The 26,653-nt window shown below is 38.2% G+C and overlaps 1 protein-coding gene across 1 annotated transcript; it reads left to right on the top strand.

Moving 5' to 3' along the window:
* Window positions 1-12,878: 12,878 nt before the first annotated feature.
* On the top strand, window positions 12,879-23,186 carry LOC132661793 (glycine N-phenylacetyltransferase-like). The gene is made up of 5 exons (XM_060606739.3): window positions 12,879-12,997; window positions 15,754-15,861; window positions 18,720-18,846; window positions 19,712-19,883; window positions 21,501-23,186. The coding sequence occupies exons 1-5, from the start codon at window positions 12,920-12,922 to the stop codon at window positions 21,901-21,903; spliced, it is 888 nt and encodes a 295-aa protein (XP_060462722.1). The 5' UTR covers window positions 12,879-12,919; the 3' UTR covers window positions 21,904-23,186.
* Window positions 23,187-26,653: the final 3,467 nt, after the last annotated feature.

Consider the following 26,653-nt stretch of genomic DNA (forward strand, 5'->3'; position numbering starts at 1 on the left):
CAAAGAAAACGAAAATATTTTGAATTTTTGCCACTACTAGTCCTGTCTTAGTGTACTGAACACCTTTCCACCTACACACACACTTAACTGTCTTTATTAAGACAAGAAGAGAGGCAAAGAACAAATAGATGTGTATTTGAGGTGTGATGGATAGTCGTAAGCAGTTATAGTAAGTTGGCAGAATTGGACTGAACTTTGTCTTTAAGTTTCAAGATAGGCTAAAACTAAACTCTTGGCCCATAAAAAGATGTATGGGTATGTGGGATAGGAGACAGAGAAGGGCCTGAAATTAATGCCTAGCCTACATTTCTTCTCTTTTTGAGGGTCAGTATGGCAGGGATTAAGATCCAGTGTATTACATGCAGGACATCTGGCAGAATGAGCCAGAATCCAAGTGTTCTTTCTTCATGTCTGTATGATATGGTTCTCATTTGAAAATTTTTCTTTGCAGAGCAAACATGGACTTCAAAATGTCTTTGCTAATGGTCTCCCATGCAGGGTTGGTGAATAGTAACTGAAAATTTGGTCAGAATGAATGGAGTCTGAGTATTAACTAGTGCTGAATCCAGTGCTTTCTGTCCTACTGAGAGATACGCATCTCCTGGAGTGCAACACAGCAGTCCTGAGAAGGGAGAATGGCTTTTACCCATCCAGTATCCACCTTCATAGTTTCTCAGGGCAGGTCACAGGACACATGGTGAAACACTTCATTCAGCAAGGCATCCCATTTTATGGACATGAGGCAGAGGAAGTTGAACAAACCCTAAGGATCGTGAAACACTCAGGTTTCTGAATTGCTTCCCAAGCCTGGCATCAGTGGAAATGTGCCCCTGCTTAGGTCGTCCCAACTGGTGGACCCAAAGCATCCTAATCTTTTGAAATTAAAAAATATTTATTACATACCTTGATCACATCTTCCCCTTCCTTTTGTCTACTAAGTTCATGAGACCTATTATGTGCAGGTCAGAGCTTAGAAATGATTAAGACACATCATTGGATGTCTGCACTGGGAACAGACCTCAGAAACTATCTGCTCCAGTCCCCTTAGGCTTTTCCTCTGGTTCTCTAAAACTGCTATTACCCAATCCCTGAAAAGCCCCTGTGCAGCCTTCAGATATGGATTTATGGGTGACTTCCAGAGGGAAGTTTCCCATGACTCACCCACCATTAATACCCCACCTACATCCATTTTCCCCGATGCATGTTCTCTTAGAACCCTGTAGTTCTCCTTCTATAACTTGTCCCAAATGCAATTAAATACTCATACAACTATGTGTTAAATGCTTGCTCTCTCCTCAACACTGGAAAGAAAAATTCGAGGCTGCAAAAATATATTGAAACTTTAGCTCAAAGACCTAGCCAGGAACTTATCAGTTAACACCTGCTGAACAAATGGATAATGAATGAATATATATAATAAATTAATAAATAAAAATAAATGAATTAGTGAAACTTCATGGGGTAGTTGTTAAGATGAAATAAGAAAGGATATATGTTAGCCTAACATGCACAATGCCTAATGACATATATTAGAAGCTTATGAAATAATATTAGATTCCTTGGTTTCTCAAACCCTCAGAAGAAAAGTATTAACATTTTATATTCAACTTTTTAATACTTCTTGTTGCAACTTATATATTTTTCATATTATTTAAGTCTTTTGATAAGCACAATTCAAATGACTCCATGATATTGTCACATCATATATTAATTTAGATGCTTTTGGCTTCAAGCAAGGAAAAACAAACACAACCCTGATTCAAAATGGCTTTAGTCATGAGAAAATTTGTTATCCCACAAAACTGAGAGTCCAAATTCAGTCCAAATCTGGTTTGGTGTTATCAAGGAGCTGGGTTCTTTCTCTTTGTCTGATTACCACGGCTTTCATCCTAGGGTTGTTTCTCCTTATGATTGTGATTTGGCTGCCAGTAGAGGGCCTTGTTAACATGCAGCAAGAGAGACACAGACAGGGAAAATCCCATTAGACGTGTACTTTCCAGGGGAAAGTCATGCTCTCGTGGCTTAAAAGAGTGGCTCTCTAATAATTATGAATATGCATTCCCAACTTATCACATTTTTTCACTTGAGTTAATGTTACACCACTTCACATACGATGCCTGAATTTAAAAACAGTATAATTCCATTTGTCCCCACTGGTGCCATTGTTAAATATTTTACACTGTTATTATACAGTTATTATATCTGAATTAAAAATACTGAATTGTTTTTAAGGAATTTAAGAAAAGAAAGAAATACAGGTTTTAAGTCATGGAATATTTTCAGTGCTCTCCCTTCCTAACTGTAGTTCCAAAAATGTTGTGGAAGTTCCTTTCCTTCTAGCCTACAGACTTTCTCTTTTGTTTGGCAGCTCTGCCTCATTTATCTGAAAATGTTTATATTTTGACTTCATTTTGAAAGGATGTTTTGTTTGATATGGAATTTTAGGTTGAGAGTTATTTTTCTTTCATATTATGCATCTTCCAAAAATCAGCTGTTATTTGTAATTTTATTGCCCTATGTGTAATACATCTTTTTTTTTTCCCCTCTGGTTGCTTTTAAGGTTGTCTCTTTATACGGGGTTTTCAGTAGTTTAATCATCATGTGTCTGGGTGTGTTTTTCTTTCTGTTTATCTTGCTTGACTTTCACTGAGCTTATTCTAAAAGGGGAGCATCCTAAATCCTTTAGTCTTTCCAAATAAGGAATTTCTTTATTTACAGTTAAGAACTCTGATTCTATACATCAACTGTGAACAATAGCAGTCTCATCTTGTTGGTGCTTGTGAAAGGGGAGGGAAGGAAAGACATATTTCTTACAGAGGTCCACCTACTTCCCTGTGTTTAGCCAGCTGGTTTCATGGCCCTGAGTGACAGGAACTTTACCACCAGAAAGCAGTTGAGCTTTCTGGGGAAAGAGCCTCAGGAGGCATACTGCCAACCTATCAACATTAGGGAGCTGCCTCTCTGAACATGAGAGAAGGACTGCATTTCATACCCTGTTGCCAGAAGTTTGTACAGATAGTATATTTCATCTTCTAGAATAGCCTCCAGCCTCCTGTCTTTTCTTTGGGATCTCTCCAGAGACTAAGATTGACAGCTTTGCAGGTAAGAAAGAGGAGAATCCTTGCTCTGGGACCCCTCATCTCCTTTTGCTTCCCCACAGAAGTAGAACGAATCAAAATGCTACTGTTGCATGTAAATAAGAATTTCTCAACTTGTTTGTGTTGAGAATTATGCCAGACAAAAAAGCAGCTCTTTCATTTCAGAAACGTGTATCAGGCACCTACTGTGCATAGGGCAATATCCTACTTCTGAGAGAAATTCTTGACAGGGTAAAGCCAGGTTCTTGTTTTGAATTGGTAAATAAATGTGAAGAGATCTGGGAGCTTGCTCTTGGTAGAGGGATGACAGAAAATCTAACAGCCTTTAGAAGGAATCTGCTGGTTTGGATGACATATAACACAATTTATAGATGTACTATGTAAACATTATCGTATTTAATCCTCTAGTAACATTGTAAGGTAGTCAAATTTTTTGCCTTGGATAAATGATGACCAAGGAAATTAAGTGCCCTGCTTAGAGGTGCAAAGGGACAAGGTAGATTGTAGTAAGGGGACTGTAATACAGATGAGATTAATTGTAAATTTAAAACCATAAAAAATATAATTTAAAAAAAGTCTCAGCCGTAACACTCCTATGATATTATTTGGTGTTTCCGTCTATATTTTCATATTATATATATGACTTATATAAACACACACATAAAAAGACTTTACATATCTGATTAGAATTTATATATTGTCATTTTCTGCCTTTTTTGTGTTTGTCTTAAGTCTTCATATAGCAGCATATATATCATAACTTCCATGTTAATGGGTCTTAGAGTAGTAAAATAATAATAGACAATTATTTATGTAAATTGTCTGAGATTGTGTCTGGTACTTCTCCACAAGTTGGTATGGCTTTAGAAAATTTTTGATAGGGAATTTTTCTTCATTTGAGTTGTTTTCTTTGGATAAATTCCAAATATTGGAATGGTTTCATCAAAGGTTTCAAAGTGTCCTTTATAGGACTTTGTCCATTATCAGTGCTGGCAACCACTAAAATGTGCCAGTGCCCTTGAATCTCCTCAGTTTCAGTCAAATGCGTTTGTTGAACATCATATGTGTTTTTAGTGTGTGTGTGTGTGTGTGTGTGTGTGTGTGTGTGCGCTGAAGGTTGTCACAAAAGTATTGGGCATTAATATTATATCCTTAGTAATCTGGTATCAAATTCAACTTGGCTTCTTAGTGACATGTGATCTTTTTGTGAGCTGCTTCTTTAAAAAAAATTTTTTTTTAATGTTTATTTATTTTGAAAGAGAGAGAACACAAGCTGGAAGGGGCAGAGAGAGAGGGAGAGAGAGAATCCTAAGCAGGCTCCATGCCCTCAGCACAGACCCGATGCAGGGTTCAAGCCCACAAACTATGAGATTATGACCTGAGCCAAAATCAAGAGCCATCCACTTAACCGACTGAGCCTCCCAGGTGCCCCTTGTGAGCTGCTTCTATCTAGCATCAAATTAATCTTCAGAAATGTTATATTTCTACTGCCTTGATAGCTTCCAAGATACGGCATGGCTGCATCTATTCTGGCCTGAGGCTTTTTTCAAAGAAGCATCTGGTACAAGCTTGCATGCCCAGAACATAGTAGGCCATCTATAGGTACCTGTTGAATGAATAAATGAGTCTTTGCCCCTGGTAAGTGGAGAGACTAATTAGATGGTTATGTTGATATAAATACTTCATACACTCAATCATTCAACAGACATTTACTGAGTCCTTACTATGTCTCAGATGTTGTAAAAACACTATGGAAAACAGTATGCAGGTTCCTCAAAAAATCAAAAATAGAACTACCGTATATGATCCAGTAAACCCACTTCTGGGTGTATATCTGAAGGTGATGAAATCACAATATCAAAGAGATATCTACCCACATGTTTACTGCAGCATTATAGACAATAACCAAGATGTGGAAACAGCCTAAGTGTCCAGAGATAGATGAATGGATACAGAAAATGTGGTATACACAGACAATGGAATATTATCCAGTTATGAGAAAGAAGGAAATCTTGCCATTTGTGACAACATGGATGGACTTTGAGGGCATTATGCTAAGTGAGATAAGTCAGATAGAGAAAGACACTGTACGATCTCACTAATGTGTAGAATCTAAAAAAAGCCAAAATGAAAGAAACAGAATAGAACAGTGGTTGCCAGGACTGGGGGTTGGAGGTAATGGGAAGATGTTGGTCAAATGGTACAGACTTCTAGTTGTAGGATAGGGGCACCTGGGTGGCTCAGTTGGTTGAGTGTCTGACTCTTGGTTTCTGCTCAGGTCATGATCTCATGGTTTGTGAGATAAAGCCCTGAGTCAGGCTCTGCACTGACAGTATGGGGCCTGCTTAGGATTCTCTCTCTCCCTCTCTGTCACATGAAGTCCCTCCCCTGCTCACATGAACTCTCTCACTCTTTCTCTCAAAACAAATAAATAAACAAAAACAAAATTAGAAAAAGATAAATAAGTTCTGGGGATCTAATGTGCAGTATGGGGACTATAACTAATATTGTATTATATACTTGAAAGTTGTTAATAAAGTGGATCTTAAATGTCCTTACCACAAAAAGAGAGGTAATTAGGTGATGTAAAGGAGGTGTTAACCAACATTATTGTGGTAATCATTTCACAAGTTATCTGTGTATCAAATAATCACATTGCACACATTAAACGTACACAATGTTAGTGTCAATTATATTTCAGTAAAGCTGAGGGAAAAAAAAGAAAAAACAAAGATACAACCACTGCCTTAGTGGTTCTGGTCAAGACTCTCCCTTCAAATCACAAAAGGAATTAAGTTAAGTGAAAGGACTGTTTCACTGGCAAAAATCCAAATAGCTGACAAGAATCTGGGGAAAAGAAGCACATATGAAAAAACCAAAACGTTTGTCCAAGAATTTCTCACCATGTTAAAGCTGAAGTTCAGAGGACAGGAATCTTATTAGTTCTTGCCGACTCTGGCCTTGGTAGATTGGATGTTCTGAAGGACAGATTCCTTCATTAGGAAGCTAAACACCCTGGCCCAGATGACAGAGAAACTGAAGGTAAACCCAGGGGACAGTGAAACATTTGCCAGCCCAGCTGCAGCCTCATGTCATGAAGTTAGCAACTAAATGCCCGATGCTTCAATTCTGCCCTACAAATCTCCCCTAGGAACTCTCATGTGGCCCACTCTAGAGGGCAATATGCAAGGCAGGGAATTCCAGGAAAGGCAGTTCAGCCTGGGTCAGGCGACTGCCTTACAAAGCCACTAGAGTGAGCTTTTGATCAAGATTTAACGAATAAATCTTGAATAAATGAATGGATGAATAATAGATCAATTTGAACAGGGATAATCCTCAGGCCATAATATTTACAAACGGATGAAAGGTCAAGCAGACAAGGGATATTCTTTTATAGAGAGGAGTAAGCAAAGTTCATGGAGTGTTTTTCTGCATGCAGATGATGGCTCAGGCTGAGGGTGGGTCAAAGTCCAGATTCCTATGTTAAGGGAAGAAGCTTAACTGAAGTTTAGTCAACTGTTCTGAAGGATTAGTAGGGATAAACAGTCAACCTAACCATTTATGAAGAGTAAACAGGGTAGGAGAAAATCCAATCTGGGGAAGAGAGAAATAGAAGAGGCAGGACCAATATAGCTCAGAGAATGTTGTATACTGAGTTCAGCCTATTCTTTGTAGGGGCTGTTAAGAAGGGGTTACATATTGACTCAGCCTACAGGAAGAAGAGAAGTTTAACCAACATTTGGCTTGTTTTGATTTATCAGTGGGGATTCAGAATTCAGCTAATCATTTACAGACTGGGAATTTGGAGGGTCAGCGTCTGGCTTTGTCATAGGTAAACAAGTGGGGCATCAATCCATGTTATTAAAGCAGATGGGAGGAAGGAAGATTCCTTGCAGTAAGCCATTCCAGGAACACAAAGTAGGTGGAAGGGTTTCTTCAGCTGTTGCTGTTTTCCAGTATAACAAGGACTTGGGTAAAACTCCCTTTTGTGAGTCCCTCAGAGATTTGTATTTATTGAAATACATTTTGATCTCAGTCTTTTGGCCTGCCTTGAGAATTACCTCTACACATCTTCTTGCTTTACATATTTGAAGGGTATTATGTGTGTGTGTTCAAGTTTTTATTTTTTGGTTTTTTTTTTTTGTTTTTTTTTAACATTTTTTATTTATTTTTGGGACAGAGAGAGACAGAGCATGAACGGGGGAGGGGCAGAGAGAGAGGGAGACACAGAATCGGAAACAGGCTCCAGGCTCCGAGCCATCAGCCCAGAGCCTGACGCGGGGCTCGAACTCACGGACCGCGAGATCGTGACCTGGCTGAAGTCGGACGCTTAACCGACTGCGCCACCCAGGCGCCCCTCAAGTTTTTATTTAAATTCCAGTTAGTTAAGGGGTGCCTGGGTGGCTCAGTCGGTTGAGCGTCTGACTTTGGCTCAAGTCATGATCTTGCAGTTGACGAGTTCGAGCCCTACCTTGGGCTCTGTGCTGACAGCTCACAGCCTGGACCCTGCTTCTGATTCTGTGTCTCCCTCTCTCTCTGCCTCTCCCCGCTCATGCTCTGTATCTCTTTGTCTCAAAAATAAAGATAAACATTAAAAACAATATTTTAATTCCAGTTAGTTAACATACACTGTAATATTAGTTTCAGTTGTACAATATAGGGATTCAACAGTTTCATACGACACCCAGGGCTCATAACAATAATGCATTCCTTAATCCCCAACACCTATTTCACCCATCATCCCCCACCCCCACACCTCCCGCCTGGTAACCATCAGTTTGTTCTCTACAGTTAAGAGTCTGTTTCTTGATTTTTATGGGCTCAAAAGGTCTTTTTAAGTCTTTCATCCACTTTGAATTTATTTTTGTGTGTAGTGTAAGAAAGTGGTCCAGTTTCATTCTTCTGCATGTTGCTGTCCAGTTTTCCCAACACACATTTGTTGAAGAGACTGTCTTTTTCCCACTGGATATTCTTTCCTGCTTTGTTGAAGATGAACTGACTATACAGTTGTGGATTTGTTTCTGTGTTTTCTATTCTGGTTATTGATCTATGTGTCTATTTTTATTTCAGGACCATACTGTCATCATCACTACAGCTTTGTAATATAACCTGAAGTCCAGAATTGTGATGCCTCCAGCTTTACGTTGCCTATTCAGGGTCTTTTGTAGTTCTGTACAAATTTTAGAATTGTTTGTTCTAGATCTGTGAAAAATGCTGGTGGTATTTTGGTAGAGATTGCATTAAGTATGTAGATTACCTTGGGTACTATAAACAGTTTAACAATATTTGTTCTTCCTATCCATGAGTCTGGAATGTTTTTCCATTTCTTTGTGTCATCTTCAATTTCTTTCATTAGTGTTTTATTGTTTTCAGAGTACAGGTCTTTCACCTCTTTGGTTATGTTTATTCCTAGATATCTTATTGTTTTTGGTGCAATTGTAAATGGGATTGATTCCTTAATTTCTCTTTCTACTGCTTAATTATTGGTGTACAGAAGTGCAACAGACTTCCATACATTGATTTTGTATCCTGCAACTTTACTAACTTCATGTATTAGTTCCAGCAGTTTTTTTGGTGGAATCTTTTGGATTTTCTACATAGAGTATCCTGTCATCTGCAAAGATGAACAAAGTTTTACTTCTTTCTTGCTGATTTGGATGCCTTTAATTTCTTTTTGTCATTTGATTTCTGTAGCTAGGACTTCCAGTACTATGTTAAATAACAATGGTGAGAGTGGACATCCCTGTCTTGTTCCTGACTGTAGAGTAATGCTCTCAGATTTTCCCCATTGATGATGACATTAGCTGTGGGTTTTCCATGTATGGCCTTTATTATGTTGAGGTAATGCTCCCTCTAAACCTACTTTATTGAGAGTTTTTATCATGAATGGATGCTGTACTTTGTCAAATGTTCTTTCTGCATCCATGGAGAGGATAATATGGTTCTTATCCTTTCTTTTATTGATGTGCTGTATCATGTTGATTGATTTGTGAATGTTGAACCATCCCTGCAGCCTAGGAATAAATCCCACTTGATCATGGTGAATGATTTTTTTAAAATGTGTTGTGGATTTGGTGTGCTAGTATTTTATTGAGAATTTCTGCTTCCATGTTTATCTGAGATATTGGCCTGTAGTTCTCTTATTTACTGCAGTCTTTATCTGGTTTTGGTATCATAGTAATGCCGGCCTCATAGAATGAATTTGGAAGTCTTTCTTCCTTTTCTTTTTTTTTTGGAATAGTTTGAGAAAAATAGATATTAACTCTTCTTTAAGGGGCGCCTGGGTGGCTCAGTCAGTTGAGTATCCGACTTCAGCTCAGGTAATGAGCCCATGGTTCGTGAGTTTGAGCCCCACATCAGGCTCTATGCTGACAGCTCAAAGCCTGGAGCCTGCTTCAAATTCTGTCTCCCTCTCTCTCTGCCCCTCCCTCACTCACATTCTGTCTTTCTTCCAAAATAAATAAACATTAACAGATATTTTTAAATAAATATTTGGTAGGGTCACCTGAGTGGCTCAGTCGGTTAAGCATCTTACTCTTGATTTTGGTTCATGTCTTGATGTCATGATTCTGAGATCAAACCCTCCATGGGGCTCCCCACTGGGTGTGGAGCCTGCTTGGGATTCTCTCCCTCTCTCTCTGCACCACTCATGCTAAATAAATAAATAAATAAATAAATAAATAAATAAATAAATATTTGGTAGAATTTACCTGTGAAGCCATCTGGCCCTGGACTTTTTGTGTTGGGAGTTTACAGATTGGATTGTTTACTGATTCAATTTCTTATTAGTTTGTTCAAGTTTTCTGTTTCCTTCTGTTTCAGTTTTGGTAATTTATATGTTTGTAGAAATTTATCAATTTCCTCCAGGTTGTCAAATTTGTTGGCATATCATTTTTCATAATATTCTCTTATGATTTTTTTGTATTTCTGTGCTTTTGGTTGTTATTTCTTCTCTCCCATTTGTGGTTTTATATTATTTGGATCCTTTCTCTTCTCTTTTTGATAAGTCTGGCTAGAGGTCTATCAATTTTATTGATGTTTAAAAAGAACCTGCTCCACTTCATTTATATGTTCTATTTTTTTTTTTTTTAGTTTCTGTATCATTTATTTATGCTCTAATCTATATTATTTCCCTCCTTCTTCTGAATTAGGCTTCGTTTGTTCTTTTTCTAGCTCCCTAGGTGTAATGTCAAGTTGTTTATTTAACATTTTTGTTGCTTCCTGTGGTAAGCCTGTATATACTTTCCTCTTAGGACTGCTTTTGCTGCATCCCAATGGTGTTGGACCATCATGTTTCATTTATATTATTTCCATGTATTTTTAAATTTCTTCTTTGATTTCCCAATCCCATTCTTTGTTTAGTAGCATGTTGTTTAGTCTCTCTTCTTCCTCCTCCTCCTCTTCCTCCTCCTCTTCTCCTTCTTCTTTGACTCCTATAATACCAATGTTATTACATTTGATGGAGTTGTTGAATTCCCTAAGTCTACTCTCATGTTCCATAATTCTTCTTTCTGTTGTTCAGTTTCATTATTTTTTATTATTTCGTCTTCTATATCACAAATTCATTCCTCTGCTTCTTCCAGCCTGCTGTTCATTGCATTAAGCCTGCTTCCAATCTCATTTATTGCATTCTTCACCTCTAATTGATTCTTTTTAACTCTTTTACCTCTGAGGGAAGAGTCTCCCTGATGTCTTCTATTGCTTTCTCAAGCCCAGTGAGTATCTTTACAATTGTTGCCTTAAATTCTCCATCACCATATTACTTATATCTGCTTCACTGAGATCCCTGGCTGTAGCCATATCTTATTCTTTCATTTGGAATAAATTCCTCCATCTTGGCATTTTGTCTAAGTCTCTCTGAGTTCTTCTGTGTGTTAGAAAAACCAGCAATTTCTCCTGATTCTGAAAGTAATGACCTTATGAAGAAGAGATCATGTAGTGCCCAGGGCCTGGAAATTCAGGGTATGACTCTGGTGTGTGCTGAGTGTGCTCTGCTGTCGTGTTGTGGCTGCTTTATTCTTATGACCAGTCATCTGCAGGTGCTCTCTTTGCCTGCAGTGAGTAGTGTTTGATCTCTCTGAAATGTGGTGAGTTTTAACTAGGTGTGCTCTGGTCCACTTATGAAATGAGACCCCACACCAACTCTACCAAAAATGAGACCCTGCAGGACTCTCTGGTTGGGAGACGTGGTGTGGGAGGGGGTTTGTGCTGGTCTTTTGTGGGAGAGAACTGTCACCCTGGGATGAGGCAAGCTTGACTGAGAAAGGCAGACCCGTGAGAGCATAGGAGGGAGGAGCTTGGTGTTAGGCAGGTTAGGCAGCTACTGTCTGTGCTGAGCTGCTTTCTGCAGGTAGGTCTGTGTTTATGCATGGGGGATGGAAATGGTGTCTACCAAGCCTGCTGATCTTTAAAACTCCAAGTTTTAAGTGCTGCTGGTTGCAAGAGTTCACAAAAATCAGCCCCTCTCATTTTGCAAGCCAATGGCTTTGGGGAAATGTTCTCCTTGTACATTCCCCTGTGTGTTCCTCCCCCTCTTGCCTTTGTCCATGACCAAGTCTCCCTCTCTTCTGCTGCACCCACTATTCATATTTCCCCCAAACCATGTCTCTGCACTTCCTACCTTCCTTGATGTGGCCTCTTCTCTCCCCTAGTTGTGGAGTTTGTTCTGCTAGTCTTCGGGTAGATTTCTGGGGTATTTAGGATGATTGAATACTTATTTAGTTGTGTTTGTGGGATGAAAGAAGCCTAGAGTCCTCCTACTCTGCCATCATCTTCTTCTCTCTGACCCCTGAAGGATATTGTTGAGAACTTACCCTATAAAACTGTTACCTATTATAGCAATGATTTCTAAATGTGGCTGCATAAGAAAATCATCTGGAGAAGTGCTGGAGGGAATGAAGAGAAATTGGAACTCATACACTGTTAAGGGAATATAAAATAGTTCAGCCACTTTGGAAAGACGTTGGAAGCATTTGATAAAGTTGAACACACGCTTACTATATGACCATGCAAGTGCACTTCCACATGTTTACTCAAGAGAAATAAAAGCATTTGTTCAAACACACTGGTCTAAGTAGCTTACCTGTACTGATTTATATAATTGTCACAACCACTTTATGGGACAGGCACTATGGTCACTGCCATTTTATAGATGAGAAAATGAAGACACGGACAAGTAACTTGCCTAACATCATACAGCTTCTAAATGGCAACCTCAGGTGTGTCATGGATGGAAACTTAATCTCAAAGATGCTCATGCATGTTTAGATAATATATATGGTAATCTTAGTGCATCCTTAACTATTGGTATTCTGGGTGATATGAAAATTAAAATAAAGATATCATAAAGAGGGATGCCTGGGTGGCTCAGTTGGTTAAACGTCTGACTTTGGCTCAGGTCATGATCTCGTGGTTTGTGAGTTCGAGCCCTGCGTCGGGCTCTGTGCTGACAGCTCGGAGCCTGGAGCCTGCTTCAGATTCTGTGTCTCCTTCTGTCTCTGCCCTTCCCCCACTTGCACTGTCTCTGTCTACTAAAAATAAATAAATGTAAAAAAATTTAAAAAACTATATCATAAAGATTTTTTAAAGTTTAGGAAATATTGAAAAATAATTTCAGAAAGAGGGATCTGTGCTTTCTGTCAGTCTTATTCTTCCTAGGAGTCAATGAAGAATTCAGTGAATGGGACACTAATAAAACAGCAGGAATGAAGGCCTGGCCATTAGCTAGAACAGACTTTTGTGTCTGTTTTGTGTCTTTGTATGTCTGCTATCACTTCTCATTCCTTGATATTTCCTCATCCTCTCTTTAGGGTAAGGCCAAGATGTACCACTTACAAGGCCCCCAAGTGCTGCAGATGCTAAAGAAATCCTTGAGGAAGAGCCTCCCTGAGTCCTTAAAGGTGAGAGTAAAACACATGGGGAGAAAAAAAAAGGACTAGCAATGACCTATGAAAGAGGTAGGAGGGAGAATCAGTATTCTTTGAGCACTTACTCTGTGCCAGGCACTCACTCATCTTGCATCTCATTTAGTTTACATCACTTCACTGCAAGGCAAGTCTTTCATATCCATGTAACCAAAGAGAAAATGCAAGCTCAGCTGTAGGACTTGACCAAGGTCACGCCACTAGTGAGTGGCAATCTTGTGATTTAAATCCACTATGATCTTTGCTGTGTGATAAACCAAAAACATCCCTTTGACCCATTCCATGTGCCATTACATAACATTGGAAGATTTCCCAGAATTGCACAATTGGCTGAACACATTAATGTTTGATTTATTCTTTCTAAATAAGCAAGTGCCTGAAAAAGTTAACCAGTATGATTCTCCTTTGAAATTAAGAGGCCAAATTCTATTTTGTCAACCCCCAAATGATTACGTTTAATTTGGGATGAGACAGAAATTTCGTTTTAGAAATAGATCAGTGATCGTGTACATAAAGAGGTAGGGTCTTTTTTTAGGGGGGGCAATAACATGTTGCAAAAGGACTAGAATTACTGGGGATAAAGGTGCCATTGCACTATGATAAAGGTATCAATTCACCAAGAAGACATGAAAAATGCTGAAATGTATATACCTAACAACAGAGGCTCAAAGAACATGGGACAAAAACTGATAGAACTGAAAGAATAAATAGGTAAACCCATCGGTGTAATTAAAGATTTTGACATTAGGGGCGCCTGGGTGGCTCAGTCGGTTGGGCGTCCGACTTTGGTTCAGGTCATGATTTCGCGGTCTGTGAGTTCGAGCCCCGCGTTGGGTTCTGTGCTGACAGCTCAGAGCCTGGAGCCTGTTTCAGATTCTGTGTCTCCCTCTCTCTCTGACCTTCCCCCATTCATGCTCTGTCTCTCTCTGTTTCAAAAATGAATAAACATTAAAAAAAATTAAAAAACAAAAAACAAAACAAAAAAAAGATTTTGACATTAAAGATTCTATGAGTAATTTATAGAATAGGCAGAAAGTCTATAACCTATATACAAGATCTGGAAAGTACTATGAACCAATTTAATTGATATTTACAGAGTACATCCCTCAACAATAGAAGAATACACATTCTTTTCAAGTGCACATGGAACATGTACAAAGATCATATTTTTAAGACCTTTGAAAGAATTGAAATAATACCATGTATGTCCTCTCATATTAAGTTTAATATGGTATTAAATATGCCAGGAGTAGGGAAGTACAGGGTGAGGTGTGGTCCTTTGTCATGGAACTTATCATTTCATTGGTCCTTGGTCTTTAGCATCTTTCCATACAATCTGCTGAAGCATCATGTTTCCAACTGCACTTAGCTCCCAAGGTCCACACTGGTATGCATTGCTGTATTTCCTTTCCTCACAACCACAGGGACCCTTCCAGTTTGGAGGATTTCTCTTTCTCAGACTCTACAATGTCCTTCTTGATAGCACTGGTGTTCGAATAAATGCTTGTGGAAAAGATTAAAAAACAGATTGCTGAATATGTGATATTCACAGACTTTGGTCAGCAAAACTCAGGTTCTTAGCACTGTTCTGTCTTTACTTATTAAATAGGTCAGAACTCAACCTTTCTGGAAAGCAATTTGGAGATATGTGTAAGAACAAAAAAGTCTTTAAACAGCAGTTGACCTTTGACCCAGAAATCGCCCTTCTAATATTTCTAATAATAGACATATTTGCAAAGATTTATACAAAAAATTCCTTGAAGAATAAACTGTTAAACTAAAAAATTCAAAAAAGCTGAAATGACCAGCAATAGGAGATAGGAAAATTGAATTGGAGTTCTTTCATATGATGGATATTATGCAGTCATTAAAAATGATTATGTAGATTTGTGTTTATTGATATGGAAATATACCCATAGTATAGTGTGTGTGTGGGGGGGGTACATGTTAAACTAATATATATTAGGTAATTTCATTGCTTAAAAATTGTATGTGTATGGGACTCCTGGGTGGCTCAGTCAGTTGAGCATCCAACTTTGGCTCAGGTCATGATCTTGCCGTCTGTGGGTTTGAGCCCCACAGCAGGCTCTGTGCTGACAGCTCAGAGCCTAGAGCCTGCTTCAAATTCTGTGTCTCTGTCTCTCTCTGCCCCTCTCCTGTTTGCACTCTCTCTTGCTCTCAAAAATTAACATTAAAAATTTTATGTGTATTTGTAAATAAATGAAATAAAATGGAAAGCTATAACACTAAGTTCTACAGTGTGATAGTGGATGATTTTTTTTTTAATTTTAGGAGAGTGTGAGTTGGGGAGAGGGGCAGAGAGAGAGTGAGAGGGAGGGAGTGAGAGAGAGAGAGAGAGAGAGAGAGAGAGAGAAAATTAAGCTGAGCATGGAGCCTGCTGCTGGTATTGATCTCACAACCCTGGGATCATGATTAAGCCCAAATCAAGAGTCAGATGTTCAACTGACTTGAGCCAATCAGACACCCCTGATTTTTAATTAATCAATTTATTTACCTGGATATTTAACTATATTCATATAATATTCTTATGGTTTGACTCCCAACCCTATTTCTATTTGGAGTAATGAAGTGGAATCTGAAGGTGGTTTCAACCATATGCCTTATAAATTATCACCCTGATTTTGCAGAAATAATCCTTGTCCTGATCAAACAAGGCACTTCATCAGCCCTTCTTAATAAGCTGACCCTCTGAGTTTTTTGGGTTGCTACAGGTTTATACAACTGTCTTCCACATGAACCAGGGAAACCCGTTCAAGTTAAAGGCCGTGGTGGACAAATGGCCTGATTTTACAACAGTGGTTATCCGCCCTCAGGAGCAGGTAAGGTGCCAGATGTGGAATGAATATGCTTTTGTGTTCATATTTGCTATGTGCCTACCATGCACCTGGCAATGCGGTAGACACAGGGGATATAGAAATGAATTGCATAATGGTGAAAAAGTCCTTGTTCTCAAGAAACTCACGGCTTGGAGGAAAAGACAGATAAGCAAATAAATTACAACATGGGGTGAAAATTGTACAAAAACATACAACATACAAGATACACACAGCAGCACTATCCAAGAGATGATTAAACCACCGAAGTCAGGGTGTACAAGGAGAGGATCAGAGCAACTTCCTAGTAGACATTTCACCCAAACTGGATTTTGAAGATCAATAGGTGTTTGACAGGCTGACAAGACTAGAGGGGCATTCTAAGCAGAAAAATGACACCTAAAAATATGTAAAGGTAAATATGAAGAGTTTTAAGGAAATGTAAACAACAAATTGCAATGCCTATATTTGGGAATACATTTTCAGTGCCAACTTATCACTCACACTAAGTGGTTAATACATTTCAAATACAAATCTGTTATAAGCATATTGGAAAATATAAAGTAAAAATTTATGCATGCAAAATATGCAACCATATAATGTCATTTTAACATAAATTTTTTCAAATAAAATTTAAATGTATAGTGCTGTTTAAAAATACTGAACTAAACAGAATACAAAAATGAAGACATTTACATTAATTATTGAAATAATAAATGAAATTATTAGCGCATTTCTGTGCAACACCTTCTACCTTTTTCTTTTTTTTAAATTTTTTTTTTCAACGTTTTTTATTTATTTTTGGGACAGAGAGAGAGACAGAGCATGAACGGGGGAGGGGCAGAGAGAGAGGGAGACACAGAATCGGAAACAGGCTCCAGGCTCCAAGCCATCAGCCCAGAGCCTGACGCGGGGCTCGAACTCACGGACCGCGAGATCGTGACCTGGCTGAAGTCGGACGCTTAACCGACTGCGCCACCCAGGCGCCCCTCTACCTTTTTCTACCCCCTTGTTGGGTGGTTGTTTTCTGATCCCTTCCTTCATCTTCAAATAACCTAATCTTTCATTTGTTAAATTTCAGAGGATCTCTTTGAACAAATTTTGTGTTCAAATTTCATTTTTTGAGGAATGTAAATTATTTTTTTAAATAATAGTGCATGTGGTTTACATTTTAAAGACATCATGTGTCCAATAAGAGGTTAACATCCAAAATATATGAAGAACTTCTACAACTCAACACTAAAAAAACAAATAACCCAATTAAAAAATTAGCAGAGGATCTGAATAGACATTTGTTCAAAGACATATAGATGGCCAATCGACACATGGAAAGATGCTCAATATTACTAATCATCAGGGAAATGCAAATTAGAACTACAATGAGATGTCACTTTATACTTGTCAGAATGGTTAAAATACAAAGCACAAGAAGCAAGTGTTGGAGAGGATGTGGAGCAAAAGGAACCTTCATACACTGTTGGTGGGAATGTATATTAGTGCAGTCTCTATGGAAAACAGTATGGAGGTTCTTCAAAAAATTAAAAATAAAATTAGCATATGATCCAATAATTCTACTATTGGGTATTTACCCAAAGAAAATGAAAACATAAATTTGAAAAGATATATGCATCCCTATGTTTATTGTGGGATTATTTACAATAACCAAGATATGGAACAACTCAAGTGTCCATCGATAGATGAATGGATAAAGATGTGGTGTATATATGTAATGGAATATTATTCAGCCATCAAAAAGAATGAAATCTTGTCATTTACAACAACATGGATGGGCTTAGAGGGTATAATGATAAATGAAATGAGTCAGAGAAAGACAAATACCATATGATTTCACTCATATGTGTTAATTAAGAAACAAAACAAATGAACAAACAAAGAAAAAAGGGACAAACAAAAAGCAGACTCTTAAATACAGAGGACAACAAATGGTATCCAGAGGGAGGTGGGGGAGAGGATAGGTGAAAGAGGTGAAGGGGATTAAGAGTACACTTATCATGATGAGCACTGGGAAATGTATAGAATTGTTGAATCAATATATTGCATACCTGAAACTAATGTAATGTTGTATATTAATTATACTTTGAATTTTAAAAATTTTAATGAAAAAATAAAGACACCATGTGTCTTTATTTTGTGTAGCTATATCATATATAAGTGAAAATTGTAATACAAGGTTACTTGTGTCAATTTCAACATTGTTACATTTATAATCCAATTTTTCTGAGATTCTTTTATTTATTCATTTTTTTTGAGACTCCTTTAAATAGAGTAAGATTTACTCTTGCAACAGAATCTTGGCTTTGACAATAATACTTTCTTTCTCCTGAGGATTACAGAATTATAGAAGAATGCTTTCTAAACAGTGCACATTTGATTGATTTGAAATTATAAAGCAACATATAAATATCTAGTTCAGTATATTTTTCTTAATCATAGGTTGAGTAATTGATTAAATCCTTGACTTGTTTACATGATATAAATGATTCAGGAATAATGACTATATCAAGAAAAACATCACTATTTATAAGTTTATAATTTTTTTTACACTTATTTATTTTTGAGAGACAGAGAGACAGAGCACAAGTCGGGGAAGGGCAGAGAGAAAAGGAGACACAGAGTCCGAAGCAGGCTCCAGGCTCTGAGTTGTCGGCACAGAGCCTGAGGTGGGGCTTGAACTCACGAACCATGAGATCATGACCTGAGCCAAAGTCGGATGCTTAACTGACTGAGCCACTCAGGCACCCCCATAAGTTTATAAAATAGCACAGTATAATGAACTAAAGCCAAGTGTTCCAATAACTGGGTATAGATCAATTTGATTTATTCCACATTACCTAACCAAACAGGAAATGACAGATGATTTTGATCACTACACCAACACCTACCAAATCTATTATAAGAATCCCACAAACTGCCAAGAATTCCTTGGTGCATCAGATGTCATCAACTGGAAGCAACATTTGCAGATCCAAAGTAAGTAAGGGATCTAGGAGGTATGCTGGCTTCTGTGACTGTTCATGTTTACATCTGCAGGGTCACTTTTCATCCTGAGCACATTCCTTTACAGCCTTTACTTTCTCTTCCAAACCCCAGACACTCAGCTTGATGTTTATTCCTTGCATCAGCTGCTACCACCTCTTTAGTGGAGTAGAAGTCAAACACTGCAAACTGTGGAGTTGATACAAGGAACTGTGAGCAATGGAATTTATTGTTAGCTGAGCATTCATAATATATTTTGCTGACATATTCAGGATCCCTTACCATGATTAGGTGTGAGAGTAGAACTCCCCATCTGGCCATCCGTTACTAGAAGAAGAATGACAGTTCCTTGTGCCACAGAGGACCTCCAGATTACAAGGATAACTACCATGGTAATGAGTGTGCCTTACAGAGTCAGATTCTCTAGAATGGCATTCTTGCTCTGCCTGTTACTTGCTTTGTAATTTGAGCAACTGATGTAACTTATCTGTTACTCAGTTTCCTTACATGTAGAAAGTGAAGATAGTATAACAGAAATTCCCAAAACATAGGGTCAATGGAAGAATTAAATGTGGTATTAGACCAATACCTTGGCATGAAGTATGTGCACACTCAAGGTTGGCTACTGCTTTTAAATACCATTGTTCCATTGATTTCACAATGATAAAGTCAGGATCTCTAATACTATCTGTCTTACATAAGAGGAAGTTGCTCAAGGAGTGACTTGGCTATGGTCACATGGTTAATGGCAACACCAGAAGCAACACTGTCCGACTTTAAACTCCGCATACTTCCACCAGGAAGCTTCTTCAGTGTCTACAGGAGAAATTACTTCTCACCTTACCTTACCCCTTTCTAGGTTCACAGTCCAGCCTGAACGAGGTGATACAAAATCTTGCAGCTGCTAAATTGGTCAAGGTCAAGCAAGATCAAGCCATTATGTATATGATGTCTGAGACAGCAAGTAAACTGATCCCTTCCCTGCTGGAGGCAAAGAACTTACCTCCTAAATCTGGCAGACCCAAGGCCATGTGAGTTTGAAAAAAGATGCTCTGCATTACTCTCATATTTCTGTATGGAAGTGGCCTCCCAACTTCTCTCCCTATGTTCACTCTTGCCTCCCTACAATCCATTTCCAGGGTGATCCTTTTGGTATGTGACAAGGACTGTGTCAATTCATCCGCTTAAAAGCCATCAGTGTTTCTCGGTTCACATACCCATTATGGACCTTCAGGGTCCTGTAAGACCTGTAAACCACCACCTCTTGGATTTCACCTTGTTTCTCTTGCTCACTCCCACCAGTAGCTCTGGCCTTCTTTCTGAGACTTGTTCGCATACACTCACCCATGCCTTTGGACCATTGCATTTGTTCTTTGCTTAAAATGTCCTTTCCTCTCATCTTTACATATCTGCTTCTTTCTTGACATTCACTCTCTGAAAAGTCATTTCCTTAGAGAGTTCTCTGCAGAACAACCTAAAACTACCCTTTCCCATAATACTTCATCACAAAACCCAAGTTTTATTTTCCTCGGCGCACTTACCATTATCCAAAATCAGCTTCTTTGTATTTTATTGACCTGTTTGCTATTTGATCCTCCCCTGCAACATTTCAAACTCCACTATTTATGTTGTCCACTATTTATGGAGGGACACTATTTATGTTGTTCACCAATAAGTTTTCAGTAGCCAGAACAGAACAGAAAACACTGCTTCGTAAATATGCATTCAATGAATTTACTTCTCAGAGCAAAAGTTTTCTAATATGGAGAACTTAAACACATTAAATATTTCCCTCCACTGATGCCTGAATAGAATTAAAACTGATATAGGGATTTGATCTGCAGATGTCCAGTCCTGTGGCCCTGTGTGTGTTAATATGCCTGGAAAAGCTGTATTCATACTGTATTGCACCTAACACCTGAAAGACACCTCTAAATCTACAATCTCATTTGATTCTCTTGTCTATCCCATGAGATAAACAAGGTAGAAGACATTATCCCCATTTTCCTGACAGAAGATAGGTTCAGTTAATGAAATAGCTTGTTCAGGTACTGTGGATGGTTAAGGGCATAACTGGAGCTCACTGGTAGATCTCATTCCACCTTGTGGGATCTTTCCAGGACACCTCCCAAAGCCCTTTCACCCCACTGCAGCAGCCTTCAGACTTCAGTGTTCTGTAACATGCGGCTTGCCTTCACTTCACACCATTGCCTCTCTCTGGACTTCAGCTTTCCCACAGTGGCTAAGGATTCTGTGACACCAACATTCCAAGATCCCAAGATTCTAAGCTCTGGCTTTGCAGCTTGCTAGCCTATGCTTTGGGGGCACTTGTTTATTTTCTGCTTACCTGTTCTTTTGTGTAGAACAGAGATGTTATCAATTCTCTCATCTTAAGTGGAGAATCACAACAGTGACTAATGCTTAGTGACACAGCATTAATTAATGTTTAATTTTTGTGTAATTCTTATTTTTTGCGTGGCACAGGTCCTAGGTGCTTATCATGCAATAGCTCTTATATTATTTGACAGAGGTGCTATTAATCCCCTACTTATGTTAATGTCTCATTTTATAAAAAAGATTATTATTTCAGGCAATCTGGTTGCAGAATCTATACCTTTATCTGTGTTCTTTTCCCTTGTTCTCAATAGTAACCAAGAGATGTTTAAACTCTCCTCCCTGGATGTTACCCACACTGCCTTGGTGGATAAATTCTGGCGTTTTGGTGGGAATGAGAGGAGCCAGAGATTCATCAAGCGCTGTATCCAGACCTTCCCCACCTTCTGCCTTCTGGGGCCTGAGGGGACCCCTGTATCCTGGAGCCTGATGGATCAGACAGGAGAGATACGGATGGGGGGTACTGTACCTGAGTACCGGGCCCAGGGTCTCTCCACCTATGTCATGGATGTTCACATCCGCACTATGGACAAACTTGACTACCCTACATATTACCATACACTCATAACCAACAAAATCATACAGAAAATCAGTCACCGTCTGCACCATATCATCATGCCCTGTGACTGGAACCAGTGGCACTGTGAGCCTCTGTGACGCAGTCCTGAACACAAGACAGTGTTGGATGGGCTGATGTGGCAGGAGGAGTGTATGGGTGGATGGAGAGAAATAATAAATTGTAATTAGCTTTAAAGTAGTGTGTGTTGTCTAGGCTCTGGGAAACAGTGTGAATGGTCAACAGAACCACCACAATCCTTGCTCTCAAACCACTCATGGACTCCCCTTTGGGTCCAGCAGACCTGCCATGCAGCAGGTCTGCCATGGCCAGACCCTCCTATAGTGGACCCTGCTTTTGTTTAGTTTCCTGCACTTCTGGGTACCAGTGACACTCTTTATTCATTTGCATGCTGCCCTAATGCTTCTCCTATCTTACAAGTGGATAATTGCTAATGAGCGTATCTTGCCCCTTTTGCCAAGATGTGGTATTACCTTAAGTGTAGTCTAATTTTCCTCTCTCTTTTTTGCTTTACCCTCCCTCTCTCTGTCCCCCACCCCCAGCCAGCTTCACTGAGGTATAATTGACAAATAAAATTGTAATCTATTTAAAGTATGAAACATGGTGATACACACACACACACACACACACACACACACACACACACACACACGTTGTGGAAGGATTTCCACAACTATGGGAAATAAGCTTAGGAATTCCCTGAGCTTGCACCGATGGGTTAATAAGGCATAAAGAATTAGAAAGCCATAGGATGAACACACCCAGTTTGGGTAAACAAGATTAGGTAAATGGGGTAAAGACCCCCAGTATAGGACAAATGGGGCAAAGGCCCCCAGTATAGGACAAAGATATAGGAACAGGAAACCTCTGGATGAAAACATCAAAGATTAGGTAAATAAGATTAGGTAAACAGGGCAAAGGCCCCAGTATAGGACAAAGGTTTGGGACAATATCAGAAAGCTGCTTTCAAGGGAAGGAAGGACCAAATTAAGTAAACAGGTAAATGGGGCTATAGACCACAGCAGGCAAAGTTGCCTAGAGTGGAGCTAAGTAGCAAAAGAAAGATGCCTTGTTGACCCTGAGGTGGCATGCTCTGTCTTTCTTGTCCCCTAGGCCAGTTTAGGTAAACACAGGTGGGGCTTCATGTCTGCTGTAAACAACCATCCGCCCAGCACCAGGATTTTGTTTTATATTGACCCAAACTCCTAACACTGCATATCTTCAAAACCCCCTCTCCCCCACGCCCATAAGTTAATTCACAGTTTCATTGTCTCTTTGTGCACATCCATCACGCTTGTAAGCCTTCTGATCTTAATTAAAATGTAGCAAGGACCCTTATTCAGGGCTCTTGTCTCCTCCTGGACATTAGCCTCTCTTGCGTTTTCATTTCCTGCATCCTGCTCTCTTGCTGAACGAGAGAGAACTCCAGACCCAGAGTCTACAACACACAACCAAGTTGATTAATACTTCCATTACTTTATACATTTACCGTGTGACCGTGTGTGTGTGTGTGTGTGAGAGAGAGAGAGAGCGAGAGAGAGAGAGAGAGAGAACACATAATATCTAATCTTTTAGCAAATTTCAATGACACATTAAAGAATTTTCAACAAAAGTCACCATCCTATACATTACACCCTTAAAACAATTCATCTTAAAATTGAAAATTTGAACCCTTTTATGAGCCTCTCCATATTTCCTCCACATCCCAGCCCCTGGCAACCATCATTCTACTGTTTATATGAGTTTCTAAAAGTTTCAAAAATCCTGTTTTTGTTTTTGTTTTTAGATTCCACACATAAGTAATACCATGCAGTATTTGTCTTTATCTGTCTCATTTCACTAGCATAATGTCCTTCAGAATCATCCATGTTGTCACAAATGGCAGGATATCCTTCTTATTTTATAGCTTAACAATATTCTTCTGTGTGTGTGTGTGTGTGTGTGTGTGTGTGTGTGTATCACATCTTCCTTATTCATTCATCTAAATGGACACTTAGCTTGTTTGCATGACTTTACTATTGTGAACAATGCTGCAGTGAACACGGGAATGTAGAAATCTCTCCTAGATAGTGATTTCATTTCCTTTCTATATATACCCAGAAGTAGGATTTCTGAATAATATGAAGGTCTATTTTTAATTTTTTGAAGAACCTCCCCTCTGTTTTCCATAGAGGCTGTAATACTTCACATTCCCACCAACAGTGCACAAGGGTTCCATTTTCTGCAAATCCTTGCCAGTCTCTGTTATTTCTGGATAACAGAAACCTGACAGGTGTGAGGTAGTATCTCGCTGTGGTTTTGATTTGCCTATCCTGATGATTAGTGAGGAGCACCTTTTCACGTACGTGTTGGCCATCTGTGTATCTTCTTTGGAAAAATGTCTTTTCCAGTCCTCTGCTCATTTTTTCGTTGGGTTATATGGGGTTTTGTTTTGTTTTGCCCTTGAGTTGTATAAGTTCATTATTTATTTTGGATATTAACTTCTTACTAGATATATAGTTTGCAAATATTTTCTCCCATTTCATACCATGCCTTTTATTTTGTTTATGGTTTCTTTTGCTGTGCAAAAACTTTTTAGCTTGATATAATCCCACTTATTCATATTTGTTTTTATTGTGTTTTTGGTGTCAAATCCAAAAAACTGCTGCCAATACCAATGTGAAGGAGTTTTTTTCCCTATGTCTTCTAGTTTTATGGTTTCAGATCTTATGTGTAGGTCTTTAATTCATTTTGAGTTGATTTTTTGTATATAGTGTAAAATAGTGGTCCAATTTCTTTCTTTCTTTCTTTCTTTCTTTCTTTCTTTCTTTCTTTCTTTCTTTCTTTCTTTCTTTCTTTCTTTCTGCATGTGGATATCCAGTTTTCTCAACATTGTATATTGAAGAGACTGTCCTTTCTTGACAATTTTGTTAACAATTACCTGACCATACCTACATGAGTTTATTTCTGGGCTCTCTATTCTGTTCCCCTAATCTATGTGTCTGTTTTTATGCTAATACTATACTGCTTTGTTTTTATAGTTTTGTAACATAGTTAGAAGTCAGAAAGTGCAATGTCTCCTGCTTTGTTCTTCTTTCTCAACATCTTTTTTGGCTATTTGGCTTTTGTGGTTCCATACACATTTTAGGATTGTTTTTTTTTCTATTTCTATTGGAATTTTGATAAAGATTGTGTTGATAAAGATTGCTTTTGGTAGAATGGAGAACATCTGTATAATAACAATTTTTCCGGTCCATGAACACAGAATCATTTTCCATTTATTTGCATCTTCTTAAATTTCTTTTATTAATCTTTTAATAGTTTTCAGTGTACAAATCTTTGACCTTTTTAATTAAAACTCTTCTAAGCATTTAATTCTTTTTTTTTTTTTTTTTTGCTATTGTAAATGGGATTTATTTTTTAGAGTTTATTTATTTTTGATAGAGAGAGGGAGAATGCAAGCCAGGGAGGGCAGAGAGAGAGGGAAATACAGAATCCGAAGCAGTCTCCAGGCTCTGAGCTGTCAGCACAGAGCCCGACATGGAGCTCGAGCTCAGGAACTGTGAGATCATGACCTGAGCCAAAGTCAGACACTAAACTGACTGAGCCACCTAGGAGCCCCTGTAAATGGAATTTTCTTAATTTCTCTTTCTTATAATTCATTGTTAATGTATGGAAATGCAACTCAGTCTTGTATACTGACTTGGTATCCTGCCACTCTACTGATTTCTTGGTTCTAACAGTTTTTTGGTAGAATCTTTAATGTTTTCTATACATAAAATAATGTCACCAGTATAGACAATTTTACTTATTCCTTTCTAACCTGTGCCTTTTGTCTCCTTTCCCTGATATGTTGAAGATAAGTGGCAAGAGTAGGCATCCCTGTCTTTTTTCTAGTCTTAAAGGAAAAGTTTTGAGTTCTTCACCATTGAGTATGATGTTAGCTGTGGGCTAATATCCAGGGATAAAATCCCATTGCTCATGTTTTATCATCCTTCTAATGTGTTGTTGCATGTGGCTTGCTATTTTGTTGAGTTTTGCATCTTTGCTCATCAGAGATATTGGTCTTTAGCTTTCTTTTCTTGGATTCTTGTCTAGCTTTGGTATCAGGGTAATTCTGGCCACATAAAATGGGTTTGGAAGTATTCCCTCCTCTTCAATTTTTTGGAAGGGTTTGAGAAAGATTTGCATTAATTCTTTAAATGTTTGGTAGAATTCACCAGTGAAGTCTTCTGGTCCTGAGCTTTTATTTATTGGGAGTTCTTGATTATTCAACTTCTTTACTAGTAATTGGTTTGATCAGATCTTATACTTCTTTATAATTTAGTTTTGATAGGTTGTATGTTTCTAGGAATTTATCAGTCTCTTTTAGGTTATCCAATTTGTTGGTGGATGATTGTTCATAGTGGTTTCTTATTATCTTTTTCATTTTGTGTCATCATTTGTAATGTCTCCTCTTTCTTGTCTGGCCTTATTTATTTAAGTGTTCTCTCTTTTGCCTTAGTTGGTCTAGCTAAAAGTAAATGAATTTTGTTTATCTTCCAAAAAAACTTCTTAGCTTCATTTATCTTTCTGTTAGTTTTCTAGTCTCTATTTTACTTATTTATGCTCTGATCATTTTCTTCTTTCTACTAAACTTGTACTTATTTCTTCTTTTTCCATTTTTTTGAGGTGTGAGATTAGATTGTATATTTGAAATCTTTCTTTTTTCTTAACTTAACCATTTGTCATCATAAACTTTTCTCTTTGAAATACTTTTGCTGTATCACATAAGTTTCGGTATATGGTATTTCCTTTTACATTTGTCTGAAAAAAAATTTTTAATTTCTTTAAACAATTTTTCGACTCATT

The sequence above is a fragment of the Panthera onca genome, chromosome D1, assembly GCF_046562875.1.
Source record: "Panthera onca isolate mPanOnc1 chromosome D1, mPanOnc1 haplotype 2, whole genome shotgun sequence".
Taxonomy (NCBI): Eukaryota; Metazoa; Chordata; class Mammalia; order Carnivora; family Felidae; genus Panthera; species Panthera onca.

Bases quoted from the DNA above. Each gene is read 5' to 3' on its own strand.
- LOC132661793 (XM_060606739.3), top strand. From the start codon at position 12,920: ATGTACCACTTACAAGGCCCCCAAGTGCTGCAGATGCTAAAGAAATCC. The intron at 12,998-15,753 runs GTGAGAGTAAAA...GGGTTGCTACAG, and splicing joins GCCTCCCTGAGTCCTTAAAG to GTTTATACAACTGTCTTCCA. The intron at 19,884-21,500 runs GTGAGTTTGAAA...TGTTCTCAATAG, and splicing joins TCTGGCAGACCCAAGGCCAT to TAACCAAGAGATGTTTAAAC.